This window comes from Mya arenaria, chromosome 9 (assembly GCF_026914265.1).
Source record: "Mya arenaria isolate MELC-2E11 chromosome 9, ASM2691426v1".
Taxonomy (NCBI): domain Eukaryota; kingdom Metazoa; phylum Mollusca; class Bivalvia; order Myida; family Myidae; genus Mya; species Mya arenaria.
This window is the reverse complement of record NC_069130.1, coordinates 12,755,376-12,774,947: the sequence shown is the minus strand read 5'-3', so window position 1 is coordinate 12,774,947 and position 19,572 is coordinate 12,755,376. Positions and strand designations below refer to the sequence as shown.

Here is a 19,572-nt window from a genome sequence, read left to right as displayed (position 1 = left end):
TACTGTTTAGCATCAAATGTCTTGTTGATTAATAAAATACGGTTTGCAAATGTGTTTGTTAATTCTATATGTGAATGGTTCTTGCTACGTTATATCCTTATAAGGTAGTTATTGTGTTCCTTAAATTGTTAAATATTGTTAACAAGCAATCATTAGATGAAATTTAGTTAACGGTTACTTGCACAGACTCAAGGTATCAGACTCTGTGTGCATGAACATGCATATAAGTTTTGAATGAAAGTTCCATATGGGTTATATTTAACTGACTCGAAAAAATAAATATTTCAAATGAACAAATGTTGTTGTTGTAGTAGTTGTTGTTGTTGTTGTTGTTGTTGTTATTGTGGTTGTTGCTGTTGTTGTCTATGATGATTATTATTTGTGTCCTTGTTGTTGCTGTTGTTGATGCTGTTGTTGTCATCGTCTTCTTCTTCTTCATATTATTATTCTTCTATGATTCTAACCAAGGAAAATATATATATATCTAAATAACACTGTTATGTTTATATGAGATGCTTATAAGTAATAGCTTTTCATACCACACCGAATTGTTAATAATGCTACTTAAACGTTGCAATTAATTGTATTGTTCGTAGAAACAGTTGTGAATGCTGTACTTAAACAACATTTAATGATACGACCTATGTGACACACATAATTGTATATAACTATAAAATCGAATAAATGATTGCTTCTATTGCTTAAATTCCAATAAAATGAATACTGCTAAGTGTTATTTATTTTTAATAGCATATTCCTATTCCAAAAACATATATACATTTTAAAATTCTCCGTCAATTGCTTCTCCGTTGGAGCAAGCGTCGTTCCAGTAATCCCTAGCCACACGTTCCGATCAACTACTTGGGAAATCAGCGGGTAGGTAATAGAAGCCACATGAAAATAAATAATCTGAAATGAAACTGGCACTTGTCTGTGCTGCACTGAACAGGTAGCAAGACGTTAGAGTCTCTGCCCTCTCTCTTGAAGCGCTACCTGGTTGCTGCATTGCTGACGATTTACCGCGACATAGAATGACGCGGCAGCTCACTCGCTCGTTGTTGATCGCTCAACGATACCATGTGGGCATTCCAACACTACTGTAAGGACGATTATACAACGTGGTGATAAGTTACTGGAATTAATCAGAATAATGACTTTGGATCACTCTCTTGTGGCATCGAGAACATAGGTAGATAGATAATGAGTGATAAACTTCTCTTAATTATCTCGTTATTAAACGCACAATACTGTTTATCGGTATTTATGTGTCGTCAGTGAATGGAGCAATTGATATAAATAAAAATACATTGTCATTCGTGTCTCTTTCTGCGAAGGAAATAAAAGTTATTCTTCTCGGGATATTAAAGGATATGCATAAAATTATTTTAAGCAAAATCCATAAATGGTGCAATTTTAGTTCGTGGTTATCATGGTGTTCATAAAAAGATAACAAAACGTAAGCAATGTCATTAGTTGACTTCTCGCGGAGGTCTCTAATCGCCCCAAAGTCCTCCATCCTCGACCGACAGTCCGGTTGCACCGGGCGACGAAGCGAACACCGAATCGTGATTAATGTTGGCGGTATCAGGTACGAAACATATCGTTCAACGCTGAAGAACATTCCCGACACTCGGTTGGCGTGGTTGACCAATAGCCGTGGCCACAATCCAGACTTTGACCCAGAATCAGGAGAGTACTTTTTCGACCGACACCCAGGCGTGTTTAATATGATTTTGAATTACTACCGCACGGGGAAACTTCATGCACCTACGGACGTGTGCGGACCCCTTTTTGAAGAAGAGCTGGCCTTCTGGGGGCTGGATGAGAAACAAATAGAGCCATGCTGCTGGTCAAACTATCGAGCCCATCGAAATGCCCAGGAAACCCTTGCAGAGATGGATGGTGGTGAGTCAACGCTCTATGTTTGCTGTTAGCCTTGTTGTTTTGTTTATCTTTATTGAGAATTGTTGGGATAAGAGTGAGGTTTGTGCGCATAAACTGGTTTAAACCCCCAGTAAATTTACATTTTACTGACCGTTCCATATATAGTATTTATGCACTGTGCTGTTTGTAGAGTTTTGTGCTGTTCTATGTTTCTTGTTTGTAAATTTGTGTTCTATGTCTTTGGCGTTTGCCCATTGCCACTAAACCGGGTTTATGTTTAAACTTTTTGCTACTGAGCATGTTTCTGTAGCTTTTTGCATATATATTGGTCCAGTCCAAAATCATGCGCGGTGCTACGTACCTGCCTGTCTATATGTTTGACATTCTTGGCTTAAAAGATTTACGATGTTAGTTAATACAAATCGTGACATCGAGAGAGGGCACATAATAAAACATATTAAATCTGACATTAACTCACAGTTCACCGATACGGAATTAAAGTTTGGGTAAAATGAATTAGATTATAAAATAACAATAAATAAAAATCCTCTAAACTTCATAAATTTGTCCGTATGTTTTCACTTTAAAAACAATGAAAATGGATTTCTTTATTAATATTTTCCAAACCAAAAAAGCTGCTCAATGACTGACCGGAATTGGGAGTTTGCAAATTTTACACGGCCTGTACCTTTTTCCTGCTGATCTAGTTCTGGCAATAAAATAATGTTATAAGCTATAAAAACGTTCATCGCAATCTAGCAATTTAAAGCTGCGCTCTCACAGATTGAACGTTTTGACAAGTTTTTAATGTGTGTCTTGGAACGAGCCATTTTTTGCTAAAATCCATGGAAACAAGTGATATAAGACTGCTGATAAAATAATAAATCGCAGATTTTTATATTGCATTTCAAAAATTAATGTTTTATGCAGTTTCCTTAAACCGTTAGTAACGGTTTAAGCCATTAAACATTAATTTACGAACGGAAATATGCTAATCTGCGATCTGATCTTTTGTCAGCAATCTTTTATCATTGATTTGCAGACATTTACGCAAAAAATTGCTCTTTCCAAGACAAAAAATAAAAAAGTTGTAAAAACGGTAAATCCGTAAGAGTGCAGCTTTAAAGGCATTTGTGTAAACTGAACTAAACAAAACTTATTTATGAATTGAGGGTGTAGCTGTCTGCCTCTTACCCAAGAGTCTATAGGTTCAAACCCCACCAAGGGACATGCTTCATTGACTTCTAAAAATCATGAAGAAAACGGACTAGAATATGATGTATAAAAGTTTCATGCTTTTAGAGTCTGATATATTCGAGCTTTAATAAGTGGATTATAAACTTAACTTGTTTCAGAAAATGGAATGACAATGTGCAAACAATGTGTGCACCATGTCGATTCTTCATATCATGTCTGATTTTCATGCATTTTAAGATGATCTTCGATTTACAACCGTTGTATAACGTTACGGCAGTTCTTTTTACCACTCATAAAGAGAAACATTTGCGTTCAAAAAGGAGAATTCCAATGAAATTTGAGAAATCGTTAGTAAAAAATGATTCTGTCTGAAGTTCTGATTCAAATGAGAATAAAATGGAGAGAAATATTTTTTTACTGATTTTCCTGTCTGGTTTCCCGTGAGGTATTTCATCTTTTAATTATCTCATTCCCTTGTTAATGCTGCAAGCCATCTCAGTATTATATGACACGACAGTGACAATGTTGTGACGCCTTTTTTACAGTCTGAATATGTTGTTGATTAGTCGATGAATTTTACAACTCGTATATATTCATTGTTAACATAGCATTGAGGGCAGCTTTTATTGTGTGCGTCTTTACAAGTCTACGTCAGAAGATTTAAAGACAGACGTATGCTGATGAAAATGTTGTTGTTTGTTTCTGCGCAATTATACAGTCGCTATCTCTAAGGTGAGACGTGGTCGCCTCTATATTCAATCGCATCATTCTAAAAAATAAATTGGACTATCTTACCGCGCTTTTACACCCATTTCAAAATTAATACGATCTCACGTTTTTCGAAGAGTAAAAGAGAAACATATGTTAAAATTTAATACTCGACCGACAATTTTACAAGCGACTGTCTCTCAGCTTTGCTTTTTTCTCAGTATGCAAGTGTAAAACGCTCTTTTGTGCTGAGAACTGCTACAAGTCAGAGCACAAACAACTTAACAATAATCAACACCCAACTATACAATCTATTTGACCATATTTCTTTGGCCTGTTGACAGACTGGGACCGTTAACAAAACGCTTCTTAGTGAAAAATAAAATCAATTTAGTAAGCATTAACCATTTAATTTGTTTTGCCATACAAATTAGTTTAAACCCCAAGAAGAATCATGTCCTAATGATCTAATGTTTCATTGACCACAAGGCGTGTGCGGTCTATATGTGGTATTAGCGTATGAAGTGTTTATACGTTTGTGTCTCTTGTTCATTTTCATTTGGCCCTTGCCTCTAAACAGGGTTTATTTTTCTTATTGTTCGACTACTTTTCCTTGTAGTTTGCATTGTGTATTTAACAACGAATGTTTTATATATCGTATATTTTTTTATAAAATGTATTCATATGCCTATCCTATTCGGATTTTTTACCTTTCTTATTTGCATATTTTGGTGTAAAACATTGTAGTTTTCACTAAATTCAACCTAACAGTAAATCTATTTGTTTCTTGTTCGCATGTTTCGCATTGCAGCTGTTCATAATTAGTAGTACATCACAATGTTCATTATTAAATGCATAATACGGCCTGGTTCGACAAATAATTGGTTTGACCATGGCTTGATTCTGAAACGCAATCAAAATGTCATTGCACAGTCTGATAGACGTATGTGAAGGATTGTGAACATTTCAAATGTCTGGAAAGCTTGTACATGCTTTTATGTACTCTATCTTCATTGAAATTAGGTAATACGTTATTTTCTTACAATTATAATTGAAGTAGCAGATGCCAATATGATTGGATTTGTTAATTTATCTGCTGCGGTGATAAATTTAGAATCCTAATTAACTGTCAGAACATAAAACGATTATCGTACTGTGTAGCATAGGAGGAATATTTAGCGTATGCACGGAACCTATGGAGATTAGTTGAGAGTACAAGGTGGGGAACCATTAATATTGTTAAGGGTTACAATACTCATCTCGCTTTTAACATAAATATTGCTATAAGTCTGGGGTTTAGCGTATGGGGTTAAAGGGACTCGCTCATGATTCTGAACCAAATTATTTGTTCATGGTATTGCATATTTTTTATGAAGACACATATTTACCGAAATTGCAGAAAAACCATCTTAAAGCTGCACTCTCACATAATTACCATTTTTACAACTTTTTTATTTTTGTCTTGGAAAGAGCAATTTTTTAAGTAAATATCTGCAAACCAATGATATAAGACTGCTGACAAAAACATAAATCGTAGATTTTCATACTTTCCATTGGAAAATTAATGTTTTATGGCATAAACCGTTACTAACGGTTTAAGAAAAACGCATAAAACATCTCTTTTTTTTAACTTAAATATAAAAATCTGCGATCTAATTTTTTGTCAGCAGTCTTATTTAATTGGTTTCCACGGATTTTCGCAAAACAAAAAAATAAAAAAGTAGTCAAAACGTTCAATCTATGAGAGTGCAGCTTTAAGTAAGTAAAATACCTGCTTGTGGTGGTTAGTCAACCCACGCCGCTACAGTCAATAAATAAATTATAAAAGAGATACCAAAACCGCAGAGGGATAATTTAACGTTATCGTGACTTTCAAAGACAATATTTCAATATATATCAACATCTGTTGACGTTTTTAACAATGTGGTCTTCCATGTAAACACGTGAAAAAATTCGCGAATATTAACAAGCAAATCAGCAAATAATTATAAAAACACAATCGACAGACACACCCTTATACTACTTGAATAAATAATGCTAAACAGCATAAGAAAAGCATTGATGTCGAAGTAACAGAATAACTCAATATCGATTGAACATATGATATTTCTTATGTGTCTGCTTATATCCTGCCAAGGAAAGTATATGTCTGACATAAAGAGGGATGTTTTATTCATATTTCCATTCCAACATATAACAATGTTTTAATACCAGATTTGGTGTGTTTATTTCTTCATATGAGAAATAGCCATATGGGTGGTAGACCTCAATGTATATAACAAATAAATATTTTGTAAATAACAAGTGTGCTACTGTATGGCTGTAAGCACAAATAATGTCAGTCAGAAAACCAACCCAGCCATTTCAAAAATAAGATTATCAAAACACTTTATTTGGAAGAGTTTGATTGCAAAACCATTCATATATTATAGAACCTTTTGTAACTCTTGAGAATTTCGTACGTAAAAAAAACGAATCAAATAACAACACAGGTAAATAATTTATCAGACATTCCATGTGGATGTTTTTTATTCAAAAAAGTATGGATCTTTGTGGAATTGAACAAACATCCCATTAAACTAAAGACATATCTAATAACATGCTCTTCGCCATAAGTCAGTAAAATCCTTCATTATTCACCGAACAAATTAACGTTTGATCATTTAATACTCATTAATAGAAGAGGACCTAGAAATATAGAAGATAGATGGCACCAAGGGCTTTCACTGACACCATAGAGCTTGATGATAAATGGACAGATTGTGTCCAATTTGTCCTTAATAGCGTCAGGATGCGACGTGAGATGAGGGGCACCTCTAGGCATCCAAGGAAGCCCCCACCCCCCCCCTCCCAAATAACAACAACAAAAAACTGGCAAGGGGGACGGGACTTCCCCCACTAAAAGTTATTGTATTTTGGTGTTACTGGTGCATAATTTTAAAGTTACATTCGTATTTAAAATCAATGTATACACACGTATAACAATCATAAATTTTGAGTGATAAAACCTGCTTAACTGCTTTCTAAATAATGGTACACATTAATTACTGAAAATGAGATTGTAACCGTGCATTAATAGCTGAAAATGCACAAATATTTAATGACTGGTGTGTGCTTAATGATTTACAGTGATCAGCTATCATCTCATAAGGTAGGATTACTGTGTTTTCTGCAGCTTTTTTTTCAAATTAAACACAGAATTCTTCATAAGAACCATTGCTTTCGATACTTTTTAATCCTTTTCGGTAAATTTAATAATTTGTATTTATTGTGGTACATCTTATTTGGGAGTAAGAGTGCATCTTTTACTGCAATATTGAATGAAATGTTCATCTGAAAGAGAACACTAGTATTCAATGTATACGGACTATAATTCAACGCCTATTGTATTTCCTATGAACATTTCCCATGGAACATAGTGATAATACACAACAAAACTAACTGGATCCCTGCTAAAAGGCACGCTCATTTTTGTCGTTTACAATTTTGAAACGTTGCCTTCAAGACTATTTGTGAGTGCCTGGCACTTTTATTTGCAGTGTTACACTCTTAATTGTTTTGCTTATATGCTACACAGTATATACAAATTCATAATGAGTATGTCATAATTGCTACAGTGCTCTTCGAACAATGAATGTAAGTACGCAGCCATAATATGTGTCGCTAACATATTTACATTCAAGCCTGGCCATATAAATTATTCGGACACATCGTTTCTAATTCATACGTATATGTTGTTTCATGAATACAATGCTTTTATTATTTCTATAGCTTACTGTAAAAATATACAAAGAAAACTATTGAATGCAAAGGTACACCAATTCGATCCAATCTACATCACTGTATAAGCTAAATTGAAGGCTATGTCTAATAACTCATGAAATTGCAATTTCGATACAAATTTAATCAACATAAGATAGAGTACATGCTTAAATTAATCATAATTTCAGGACAAGTTTCCCCAAAGGTACCAGCAATTCGAATGCAATTCAATGGCAATCAAAACAACGCCGTCGTCGACATACTCAAATGAAAATAATCAGATAGCAGAAGATTGTGTTAGCTGGATCCCCATTTATTTCATGTATTCACTCGATGACATGGCTAGTAATCGGTGACTTGGTATTCCTGAGCATGACTTTAAGCAACAGACTTGTACAAAATGGATTATTCTTTCAGAATGTCCTAGTTAACAGTTCACTATAACAGGCTAAGTGTTGTTTAAAGCGGCCGCAAAATATCAACCCGTACAATATCATTTTAATATATTGTCCATTGCGGTCATTGAATGCGACGCAGTGATTTTTGAAAATAAAATGCCGCTTTAGTCGACCAGCTTTAGTAGGTGCTTGTGGGGTAAACAGTGTTGTACAAACCATTGGTAACATTAAGCATTTATTCGCGTTTTCATCATTGTACTGTCGCGTTTTCAACATCGTAGTTTCGTGATTTCGCGTTTTCATCATCGTACTATCGAGTATCGCGTTTCAGATCAACACATTCATAGGCGATGGCCCTAACGGCATTCCGTAGTTTTATGTTCATACCTTTGTTGCATTTTTAAGTTTCCAAAGGAGCGTTAATTGATATCAATAAATAGGGTAACTGAATGATCCTTGAGATCAGAAGATTGCGATAGAAGCTCAATTTGGTGGTGAAAGTGTGGGAGATATTGCAGCAGTTCTACAAAATGTGTTTGCATTAATATAATTTAACAAAAAACAGTATTGTTGTATGCTTTGAAACACGCGGTTTATTTCCAAAGCAAACTGTCAATATTCAAAACTATTTCTATCTATTGACCATTTTTGCTTGCATTGCCTAGCTCGCGTTTAAGATTGTAATTATAAAATGTGTACTTAATCGGAAAAAAGATATCTCAATTTCACATAAGTTATTTATTAAAAACCCGAAAATAACTACAAAACATGTATGTAATAATTTTGCCTATGTTTTCGTCTAGTATAAGTATAACCATCTCATTTAATAAGAAACTGTTTTCTCCCACCTCAGATAAGTAGATCCATTAATTTAACCATGCTAGAAATTCTTATCTTGCCCACGGGCGAAGATAAAATGCCCGTATGGAACTTCTTTTAATGGTCATCACATTGTAATTACCTCCCTTGTTGAAGACTGTCGTCTGTAGCGCATCATGGAATCCTTGTCTTGTGGCAATATTTAGAACGCTACTTAATTATTCTCGCTTCAAATAGCACCAGAAACCAGTTTTCACGCACCTTTCAAGAAATAATGCTTCACTCTTCTTAGAACTATTTAAAGACCGATCAGACCATTTACGTACTCTGAATCACTGCGCGAATATCCATGACAACCACGAATTATCGCATATCCGTACGCAATTATTTTCACTAAGCACAAAGGAGTTCCAGCAAAAAAATACATTTTTACTTAATTTTGTTTAATGAGGTGGGAGAAAAAGCATCTACCATAGCCGCTCGTGTAAGATAGGTTCATCCCGACCCTCGCGCAGGATGTTTTGCGGAAACTCGGTAAACCTCGTTTCCGCAAAACACCTTACGCTCGGGTCGGAATGAATCTATTTTACACTCTCGGCCATGGAAGTTACTTATAATCTATTTCATATTACTAATTTACGAGAGAAAAAAGTTGCTTGACGTAATGAAAACTGATCTTTGAGCAATAAAGGTTTCATTTTTTCCATAAAATATAGAAGAAAATTTATCACTTAGTGTAGAATTATCAAAATTGTCATGGTAATCTTTCGTTTTATAGACAAAGGCTTAGTTGTAATAACTATCATTATTAAATATACGCGTGTAGATATTATGAATAGGCTCGTACAAACAAACTAGTATGTTTTTTCTGACAATACAATGTATATGATATTCTTTTTCGTTTGTATTAGTTAGTTGGTAACTGTTAGTCATGGATATATACAGCCGGATGCAAATGTTAAACGCACGCTTGTGCTTAGAATGGTGACAATCCAGTTGAACAAACATCAGCAAACATCAACCATAACAGTAGAATTAATCTGACCAGTGCCTTTAGCCCAGTTGACAGACTGGGGTCGTATTCATAAAGCTTCTTTGTCAGTTTTTCGACGATAGCTGTTTAACCTCAGTTTTGACGTAGATCTTAAGACAAGGGTTTAGATTGTAGACCAGTCAAATATTGTGGTAAATTAATAATAATAAAGAAAAAATAAAGGAAATGAACCGTTTTTGTTGGTTTATAGTTAAGTCGGTGAGTCTAGGTGAGGCAAAAATAAGATGAAGTTTTGAAATGATTTTTTCTGGATACTGACTTCTAATTGCTTTCCTTTAGCAATTAATTTCTGTTAAAACACATTGGATATTATAATTATGTGCAATCTGTTAAATGATTTTTAAGACGTGATATGAATTCAGTAATTTATTGTTAACAGAAACTAATAATCCCCTTGCAAGCCTCACGTAATCTCCAGTTACATGCACTTTGATAAACTATCTATAGAAAAAAAGGACCCTGTTTATTATTCCCAACATAAGCCTCTAATTCCAAACTTTCAAAGCAGTTTTATATTCGATAATCCGAAACAAAACCGAATAATTTTAATTCCACTCAGGTCTTCGACAAATAATCGCAGTCACTCTCTGAGATTGACCTCCCTAAATATAACTTTGGAAAAACCAAATCAGTTTAGGAACTAGCTCTTAACAGTTTGTTCCGCTATGAAAACTTCGGGCCGCGTCTGATGAAGTTGGTCGGAGATTGCCGCATAGCTACGATTCGTAATAGTATCTAGGACTTGTTTAGTGTTTATAGGTCTATGCCATTCTTAACAATTGATGACATATTGACGATTAATCTGTTTTCCCGTTCGGACTAGTTACTTCTGCCTGAGAGTAGGATTATTATTGTTATTTTGATCAGCTTCTGCTAAACCCAAAACACCTAAAAATAAACTGTAATACATATAAATGAGCTGTTCTTGATCATAAAGATATCATTCTTAGCACTTAAGAGACAAAACAACATAACTTCAATGTCTTTCATCATTCTGCTAAGCTATATTAATGCCATTATGACTACAATGATTTCATCTTAGTTGTGCAGATTTTCTTCTGCTTTAACCAAAAATGATACTTTATAAATGGAAATTGAAATAAAAAGCCACATAACTTCTCAGAGTATTTTCGCACATGTTTAGCAAAATATAACTCTGCCATTAATATTAGATTGAGTAAGAAATTGGTGTAAAAACGAAACTTTGTTCTACCTAAGCAATTATTACCCTTGATATTCAAATAAAACACGATGCACATGTAAAGTTCATACTGCTTTCTCATACACTATTAATGACCTTGTTTACAAATTGATCGTCGTTTATCTTCATTAAAGATACTTCTTGTTTCGTATTAGTAAACATTTTCCATTTTTAGGACAAGTGTGTACAATAAGGGTGAACAATTAAGTTTAAGCTCTCAAGTAGACGCGAGTTCCATTGAACTAGTGTTCCACTGATCATTCCAAGGCCTTAATCCCATCATTTAAAGGTAAACGATGCGTTTGTGGTATGTGTGTGGTATTTGTGTATGTAATGTTTTTACCACTGTGTCTGTAGTTCATTTTCGTTTTAGCCGTTGCCCTGTGCGTCCAAACCGGTTTTTTTTTTCGATTTCTAGGCTCTTCCCTGTAGTTTATATTATTTAAAACAAATATTTTAAAAACTCAATTTTCCATATATTTTTTAAAAGCCTCATTTATTTGGATTTTTGTATCCTATTGTGTAAAAACATTGTTAACTTTTTTTTAAATTCCATTTTGAAATCAAACAGTTGTTCATTTAGTTGAAATGCTCACTTAGTTGCTTTGTTTATGCAGTTTCTTGATTGCATGGCATGCATATACTCTTAATTATAAGTACATCACAATGTCTATTATTAAATGCATACCGCCTGGTTTGACAAATTTGATTCTGGAATGCAATCAAAAATGCCATTTCACAGTCTGATAGATGTTTGTGAATGATTGTAATTATTTCCAATGTCTGGAAAAATTGTACATGCTTTTATGTACTCCCTTCATTGAAATTTAGGTTATACATAAATTTCTTACAATAATGATTGAAGTAGCAGATGCCAATATGATTGGATTTTTTTAATTTATCTCCTGCGGTCATAAATTTTGAATCCCAATTAACCGTCAAAACATGAATGATTATCGTACTGTGTAGCTCATGAGGAACTTTGAGCGTATGCACCATTTTTTTGGAGATTTGTTGATACCACCAGGCGTGTGAGGGAGTAAATACAAAACACGGTATTGAATATTTTTATGAAAACACTAATTTACCGATGTCTTTATTAATGTCTTTATAATAAAAATAAAATTTATAATTATAATCATAATAATTATTAGGAATAATAATAACAGCAAATAAAAATTAATAATTATTATACTGCACTGCTTTTGCTAAACCTGCTGCTCCCAAGGATGCTTCTGCAGCTACTGTTCTGCTCATGCTGCTCCTCCTCCTGCTGCTGCTGCTGCTGCTGCTGCTGCTGCTTATGTGATTTATACTTCTACTACTACTGCTACTACTTCTGCTGCTGGTGCTGCTGCTACTGCTACTACTACTACTACTACTACTACTTCTACTACTACTACTACTACTACTACTACTACTACTACTACTACTACTACTACTACTACTACTACTACTACTACTACTACTATTACTACTACTACTACTACTACTACTACTACTACTACTACTACTACTACTACTACTACTACTACTACTACTACTACTACTACTACTACTACTACTACTTCTACTACTACTACTACTACTACTACTTCTACTACTACTACTACTACTACTACTACTACTACTACTACTACTACTACTACTACTACTACTACTACTACTACTACTATAATAATAATAAATAATAACAATTATGATTGTAGTATAAGTTAAAGTAATTATAATATCTTTATTTTTTTTAAATGACATATTAAGACATGTATAAATATATAAATATTTTTTACAATGTGGTCTACTATGTACTCATAAAATCCTACAACATAGGAACTCTGATAAAACCTTTGATATGAGTATACAGGGTTAATACACCTTATTGAGGTCGTTACCATCTGCAAAGGCCCGCAAAATGGTTTACAGCCCGAGTGCGTAGCACGAGGGTTGTGAACTATTTTAAGGACCTTTGCAGATTGTAACAACCGAAAAAGGGTGTATTATCGCTATTATTGCATAAAATACACATCATTTGTGTTTTAAAAAAGCTGTTAAATGTCACTAAAATGCAAAAACAATTAGTTCAAAATAACCTTCATAACAGGTGTTTTTGTGACGTCATGAGTGATGTCATTGAAAAGTTTTACATTAAGCTCGATTAGTGCCGCAACATACTTCGGTAGTTGCATTTTTGTTTCGATGCCATTTTTTGCAGTGTTCATTCGTTTGGAAAGAGTGTGTTTTTTTGGAAATGGACTGGATTACTGGGATTCTTTACACACACTACCTATTGGGTAATCGATTAATTACCGAAACAGTCCTACTTTAACCTTTATTTGTTTTGACAACTAATTTAAGCCTGAACAATTTTTTAACATGCTCTTAATAAAATGTACAGCATCTTCAGCATCAGAGAAAAAATATTTGAAACTTCTTTGTTCATTGCATACGACGTAATGGAATCATGTCCATATAAGTCGTTTGTTCTGAATAAAACCGACAGAAATAACTAAAGTTCGGAGGAGTTGAATGTTTTAGAATTAATTAAGTGCTTTTAAAGCAAACAAATCGTCAAAACAACTGCAGAAAGTACTATCTAGTAAACACCCATCAGCTTGCCAGGAAAAGACAACTCAGAAGAAAATATGTAAGTTAAATGGTGTTTATTTCATTTGTTGATATTTGTATATAGCTATATATGCTGATAATTGTTTTTGTGCAAAAGTTGGCATCGTTGACCCACTTTCGGTTAGAAACCAGGTCGCTCAGCTGCCATTGTTATGACGCGAGCCCCGAAAGCGCTTATGTAAAACAAAAAGCCGGTCATAAACGGCACCTGAATTTACTGAATAATGCACGTTTTCTAACGATTACGCCAGGATTTTTGCGTTTTAACACACCACGATAACGGACGGAAAACACATATTTTATGCAAAATTACCTTAAAGTCTTAAAACACAATCGACAGACACACCCTTCTAAGATTTGAATACATAATGGCCAACAGTATAATAAAAGCATTGATGTCGAAGTAACAGAATAACTCAATATTGATTGAGCATAAGATATTTCTCATGTTTCTGCTTAAATCCTGCCAAGGAAACGTTATTTCAGACATTAAGACGGATAGTTTTTCATATTTCCAATGCAACATATAAGAAAGCCTTGATACCATATTTCGTCTACATGTAAGAAATCATGTGAGGTCAATCTCAATGTGTCAACCGCTGTTTGCAAAGTGCAAAATATTGTGTAAATAAGGAGTGTGCTCCTGTATGATTGTAAGGACAAATACAGTCACTGGAAATTGTGGTTGTGTCATTGAACAACCCCAGCTATTTCAACAGATTATCAAGACATTTCATTTCGAAGAGTTTGATACTTTATTCATTATTTCAAAACCGTTAGTGAATGAATATGTCTCTTGGATATTCCGTACCTAAGCAACAATTTATATAATAACACACACACAGGTACAACATTTATCAGACATATTTCGAGGAGCTCTTGTTCTTTAAAAGTATGGATCTATGTGAAATGAATAAAGTTACAATAAACATACACTAAAGCTAAATACAAAAGTGATTGCATGCTCTTTGCCAGTAAAAAATCGTCATTTTTTCACCGATCAAATTACCGTTTGATCATTTCATACTCATTAAAAATAAAAGCCGTAATGAAAAGAAAATCGGAGATAAATGGCACCAAGGGCTTTAACTAACACCATGGACCTTAATGATAGATTGAGTCTAATTTGTCCTCAACAGGGATGGGTACAGGAGTTCACGTTAAATGGGGCGCCCTATAGATGCGCACCTTCGGGCGTGCGTCCTCTTCCCCAGCAATGGGTTTTCGATAGTCCTCATTAAGAAAACCTGTTGGTAATGTTAGTCGCATACGGTGCAATTTGATGTAATTTATGCATTATTCTACTACCATATTGTCATGAAATGATCACTTGAACGGAGATGCGCCGGTTGCCCCCATCCCTTTCATCCGTTAGTGCTCAATGTATGTGTTCGTCGGTAACAATTTGAATAAGCTACATTCAAGACTATAAATGAGTACCTGGTAATTGGTGTGGCAAAACCACACTCTTAATGGTTTTGCGTATATGCTTATACAGTACAAACAATTTCATATTGATTATTTCGTAATTGCTAGAGTGTTTTAAAACAATTAATGTGAATACTTGCTATAATAGTTTGTGTAAATAACTTACATTCAAGCCCATGGTCATAATTTATCATGTTTTAAAAAAATACATAAACAATTATATGGACACATTATTTCTGATATATCCTATTATTTTTTCTTTGAATTACTGTTTAAATATATGCAAAAAAACTACTGCATACAAAGATATAGCAATTCGATTCAATCTACATCATTGTATAAGTTTCATTCAAGGCTGTGTCTAATAACTCTTAAAATTGCACTTTCAGTACGAATGTAATAAACATAAGATTAAATACTTAAAATATTCAGCATTTCATGACAAGTTTCCCCAAAGGTACCAGTGTTTCGAATGCAATCAATGGCAATAAATTGTCTCCATCGTCGACAAATTCAAATGAAAACAATCAAATAGCAGAAAATCGTGTAAGTTGGGTCCTTATTTATTTCATGTTTTCACTAGCTGACATGGCTTGTAATTGGTGGCTGGTATTGCAAAGCATGACTCCAGACAACGACTTGTGCAATAAAGGATTCTAGTTTCAGAATGTCATAGTTTACATTCCACTATAGCAGGCGAAGTGTTGTTTGAAGCGGCCGCAAAGTATATCAACCCGTAAAAAGAATATTGTATTATGTTGTCCTTTGGGATCATAGAATGCGACACTGCGATTTTTGAAAATAGAATGCCGCTTAAATCGGTGAAAGACGGGTTACACTCAGATTTTTTATATCTGAACATTAATTCTCAATCAAGAACCAAAGAGTATTATGTTCATACCTTTGTTACATTTTAAGCTTCCAAAGGAGCGTTTATTGATTTTAACAAATACAGTAATTGAATGATCCTTGAGATCAGAAGATTGCGCTAGAAGTGGCGGCAAAGGATGGTGGAGATTACAGCAGTTGTGCAAAATGTGCTTTCATTAACAGCATTTAACTCACAAACAGTATTGGTGTATGCTTTAAAACACGCGGTTCATTTCCAAAGCAGAGTGTCGATATTCAATCCTATTTCTTTCATGCTCTTGGCCATATTTTGTTTGCAGTTCCATCTCAGCTCTGTTTTAAGAATTATAATATCTGTACTTAATTGGAATTTCATAACTTTGGAAAAAAATATATATGAATAAATGAAATCCCGAACGTAACTTCGTAATTATTTTGCCCATACATTTTTATATAAAACTTGTCACCTACCTTCTCAGAGTAATTTCGCACATGTTTGGCAAAATATATAACTCTTCCATTTAAATTATATCAATTTAGAAATTTGTGCAAAACTAAACTTTTTTCGATTTCAGCAATACTTAAAACACATATAATATTCAAATAAAACAATATGGATATGTAAAGTTCATACTGCATTCTCATACACTCTTCATGACCTTGTTAACAAATTGATCGCCAATTTGCTTGTAAATATATGTTGTTCCAAATAAATCAATATTGTGGCATTCCAAGGCCGTAATCCCATCTATATGTAAAACTATTTTAATGCGTGTCTGGTCTGTTTGCGGTATTTGTGTATGTAGTTTTTACATTTGTGTTTCTAGTTCATTGTCCTTTTGGCCGTTACCCTGTACCTCGAAACCGGGGTTGATGTTGTTGTTTTTTTGTTGTTTTTTTAATTTTCGACAACTTTTCTTTTCCCTGTAGTTTTAGTTGTATTATTTAAAACGAATATTTTAAAATCTTCCTGTAGAAACATTGTTTATCTTATTTTTTAATCAACAGTTGTTCATTAGTTGATAGTTCACTCAGTTGCTTTGTAAATAAGGTTTCTTGAATGCATGTGATGTAAATGCTCATAATTATTAGTACATCACAATGTGCATTATTTATTGCATACTGCCTTGTTCTTGACCATAATTGTCTGTTGATTGATTCTGGAACGCAATCAAAAATGCCATTGCATAGTCTGATAGACGTATGTGAAGGATTGTAAAATATTCTAACGTCTGGAAAGCTTGTATATGATTTAATGTATTTTATCTTCATTGAAACTTAGGTTATACGTAATTTTCTTATATTTATAATTGAAGCAGCAGATGGCAACATGATTTGATTTGGTAATTTATTCTCTGTGGTGATAAATGTTGAATCCCAATTAACTGTCAAAACATGAACGATTATGCGGGGATCAATATAGAATCCTCATTTACCGTCAAAACATAAACGATAATCATACTGTGTAGCATTTGAGAAACGTTAATCGTATGCACCAAACCTTGGGCGATTTGTAGATACCACCTGGCTTGTGAGTGAGTAGATACTAACTTTGTTATAATAGGTAATAATAATAATAATAATAATAATAATAATAATAATAATAATAATAATAATAATCGTCAAAATAATATTAATAATAATGATAATACTTATCATAGTAATAATAATAATAATTATACTAATAATGATAGTAAATATAATAATATTACTAATAATAATAGTCAAAATAATAATAATACTTATAATAATTATAATAATACTACTAAAAATAATAATTATAATAATAATAATGATAATAATAATTACAATTATATTATATTATTATTATGATCGTTATTATTATTATAAATAGTAGTAGTAGAAATAATGATATTTATTATTAGTAATAAAAAAATCTACAAATTTATACAAATCATACTGTTTCTGCTAATCCAGCTGCTGCTTATTCTGCTGCTACTACTGCTGCTGCCGCTACTACTACTACTACTACTACTACTACTACTACTACTACTACTACTACTACTACTACTACTACTACTACTACTACTACTACTTCTACTACTACTACTACTACTACTACTACTACTACTACTACTACTACTACTACTACTACTACTACTACTACTACTAGTAGTAGTAGTACTACTACTACTACTACTACTACTACTACTACTACTACTACTACTACTACTACTACTACTACTACTACTACTACTACTACCACTACTACTACTACTACTACTACTACTACTACTACTACTACTACTACCACCACCACTACTACTACTACTACTACTACTACTACTACTACTACTACTACTACTACTACTACTACTACTACTACTTCTTCTACTACTTTTACTATTACTACTACTACTACTACTACTACTACTACTACTACTACTACTACTACTACTACTACTCATACTATTACCACTACTTCTTTTATTACTACGACTACTACTTCTGTTACTATTTCTACAACTACTACTATGTGGTCTTCTATGTACTCATTAAATCCTACAACAAAGGCACTCTGATAAAACTATTGGTATTTGAATAAGCATAATGATACAAAAGACAAAAATACTCTTCTAATAATTAAATGCATAATGTCCAACAGTGTAATAAAAACATTGATGTCGAAGTGAAGTAAGACTGCAACATATGAGAAAGCTTTAATACCATGTTTAGTTTTTGTTTACATGTGAGAAGTATCCATATGGGAGGTCAATCTCAATGTGTCAACTGTTGTATGCAAAGTGCAAAATATTTTGTAAATAATGAAGTGTGTTCCTGTATGATTGTACGCACAAAAACTGTCTCTGGATATTGTGGTGTATCATTTCAAACAGATTAACAAGACACATCATTTCGAAGAGTTTGATCCTTTATTCATTAATACAAAACCATTATTGAATGAGTTTACCTCTTGGAAATTCCGTACCTAAGCAACGAATCAAATAACTACTAACATTTAACTAACATTGTAAAGGTACAAACATTTATCAGCCATTATTCATGGTGCTCTTTTCTTTAAAAAGTATGGATCTGTGTGAAATGAATAAACATATCATTCAGCTAAATACATAACTAATGGCACACTCTCTACCATGAGTCAGTAAAAATCCGTCATTTTTTACCGATCAAATTACCGTTCGATCATTTGATAGTCATTAACAATAGAAGCCGTAATGAAAAGATAGAAGATAAATGGCACCAAGGGCTTTTACTAACACCATGGACCTTGATGATGGATTGAGTCTAATTTGTTCTCAACAGGGGCGGGATCAGGATTACACGTTCAATTGGGCGTTCGTTAGATTTGCACATTGGGGCGTGCGTTCCTCCCCACCAATGGGGTTTCGGTAGTCCTTCCAAAGAAAAACTGTTGGTTATGTTAGTCGAATGCAGTACATTTTTGTGTAATTTATGCATTGTTGAAAGACCATATTGACATGAAATGTTCACTTGAAAGGGGAGGAGGTGCGCCGTGTTCGCCCGCATTCGTTACATCCGTTAGTGTTAAATGTATATGTTTCCATTTCAACGGCTTATCCTTGGACGTCTGTTATATTTAATGAACATTTCCCATGGAGTATAGTGATACTACATGACTAAGTTAGTTGGATTCCTGCTAAAAA

The 19,572-nt window shown here is 33.5% G+C and overlaps 1 protein-coding gene across 8 annotated transcripts in view; it reads left to right on the top strand.

Annotated features, from left to right (window-relative positions):
- Positions 1 to 944: 944 nt before the first annotated feature.
- Positions 945 to 19,572, top strand: part of LOC128202875 (potassium voltage-gated channel protein Shaw-like) — a 33,369-nt gene continuing 14,741 nt past the window's right edge. For all 8 annotated transcript variants that reach the window (XM_052904040.1, XM_052904038.1, XM_052904039.1 and 5 more), the window contains exon 1: positions 945 to 1,905. In XM_052904040.1, the coding sequence (XP_052760000.1) occupies positions 1,464 to 1,905 (442 nt within the window). In that variant the 5' untranslated portion in view covers positions 945 to 1,463. The remainder of the gene's footprint in view (positions 1,906 to 19,572) is intronic.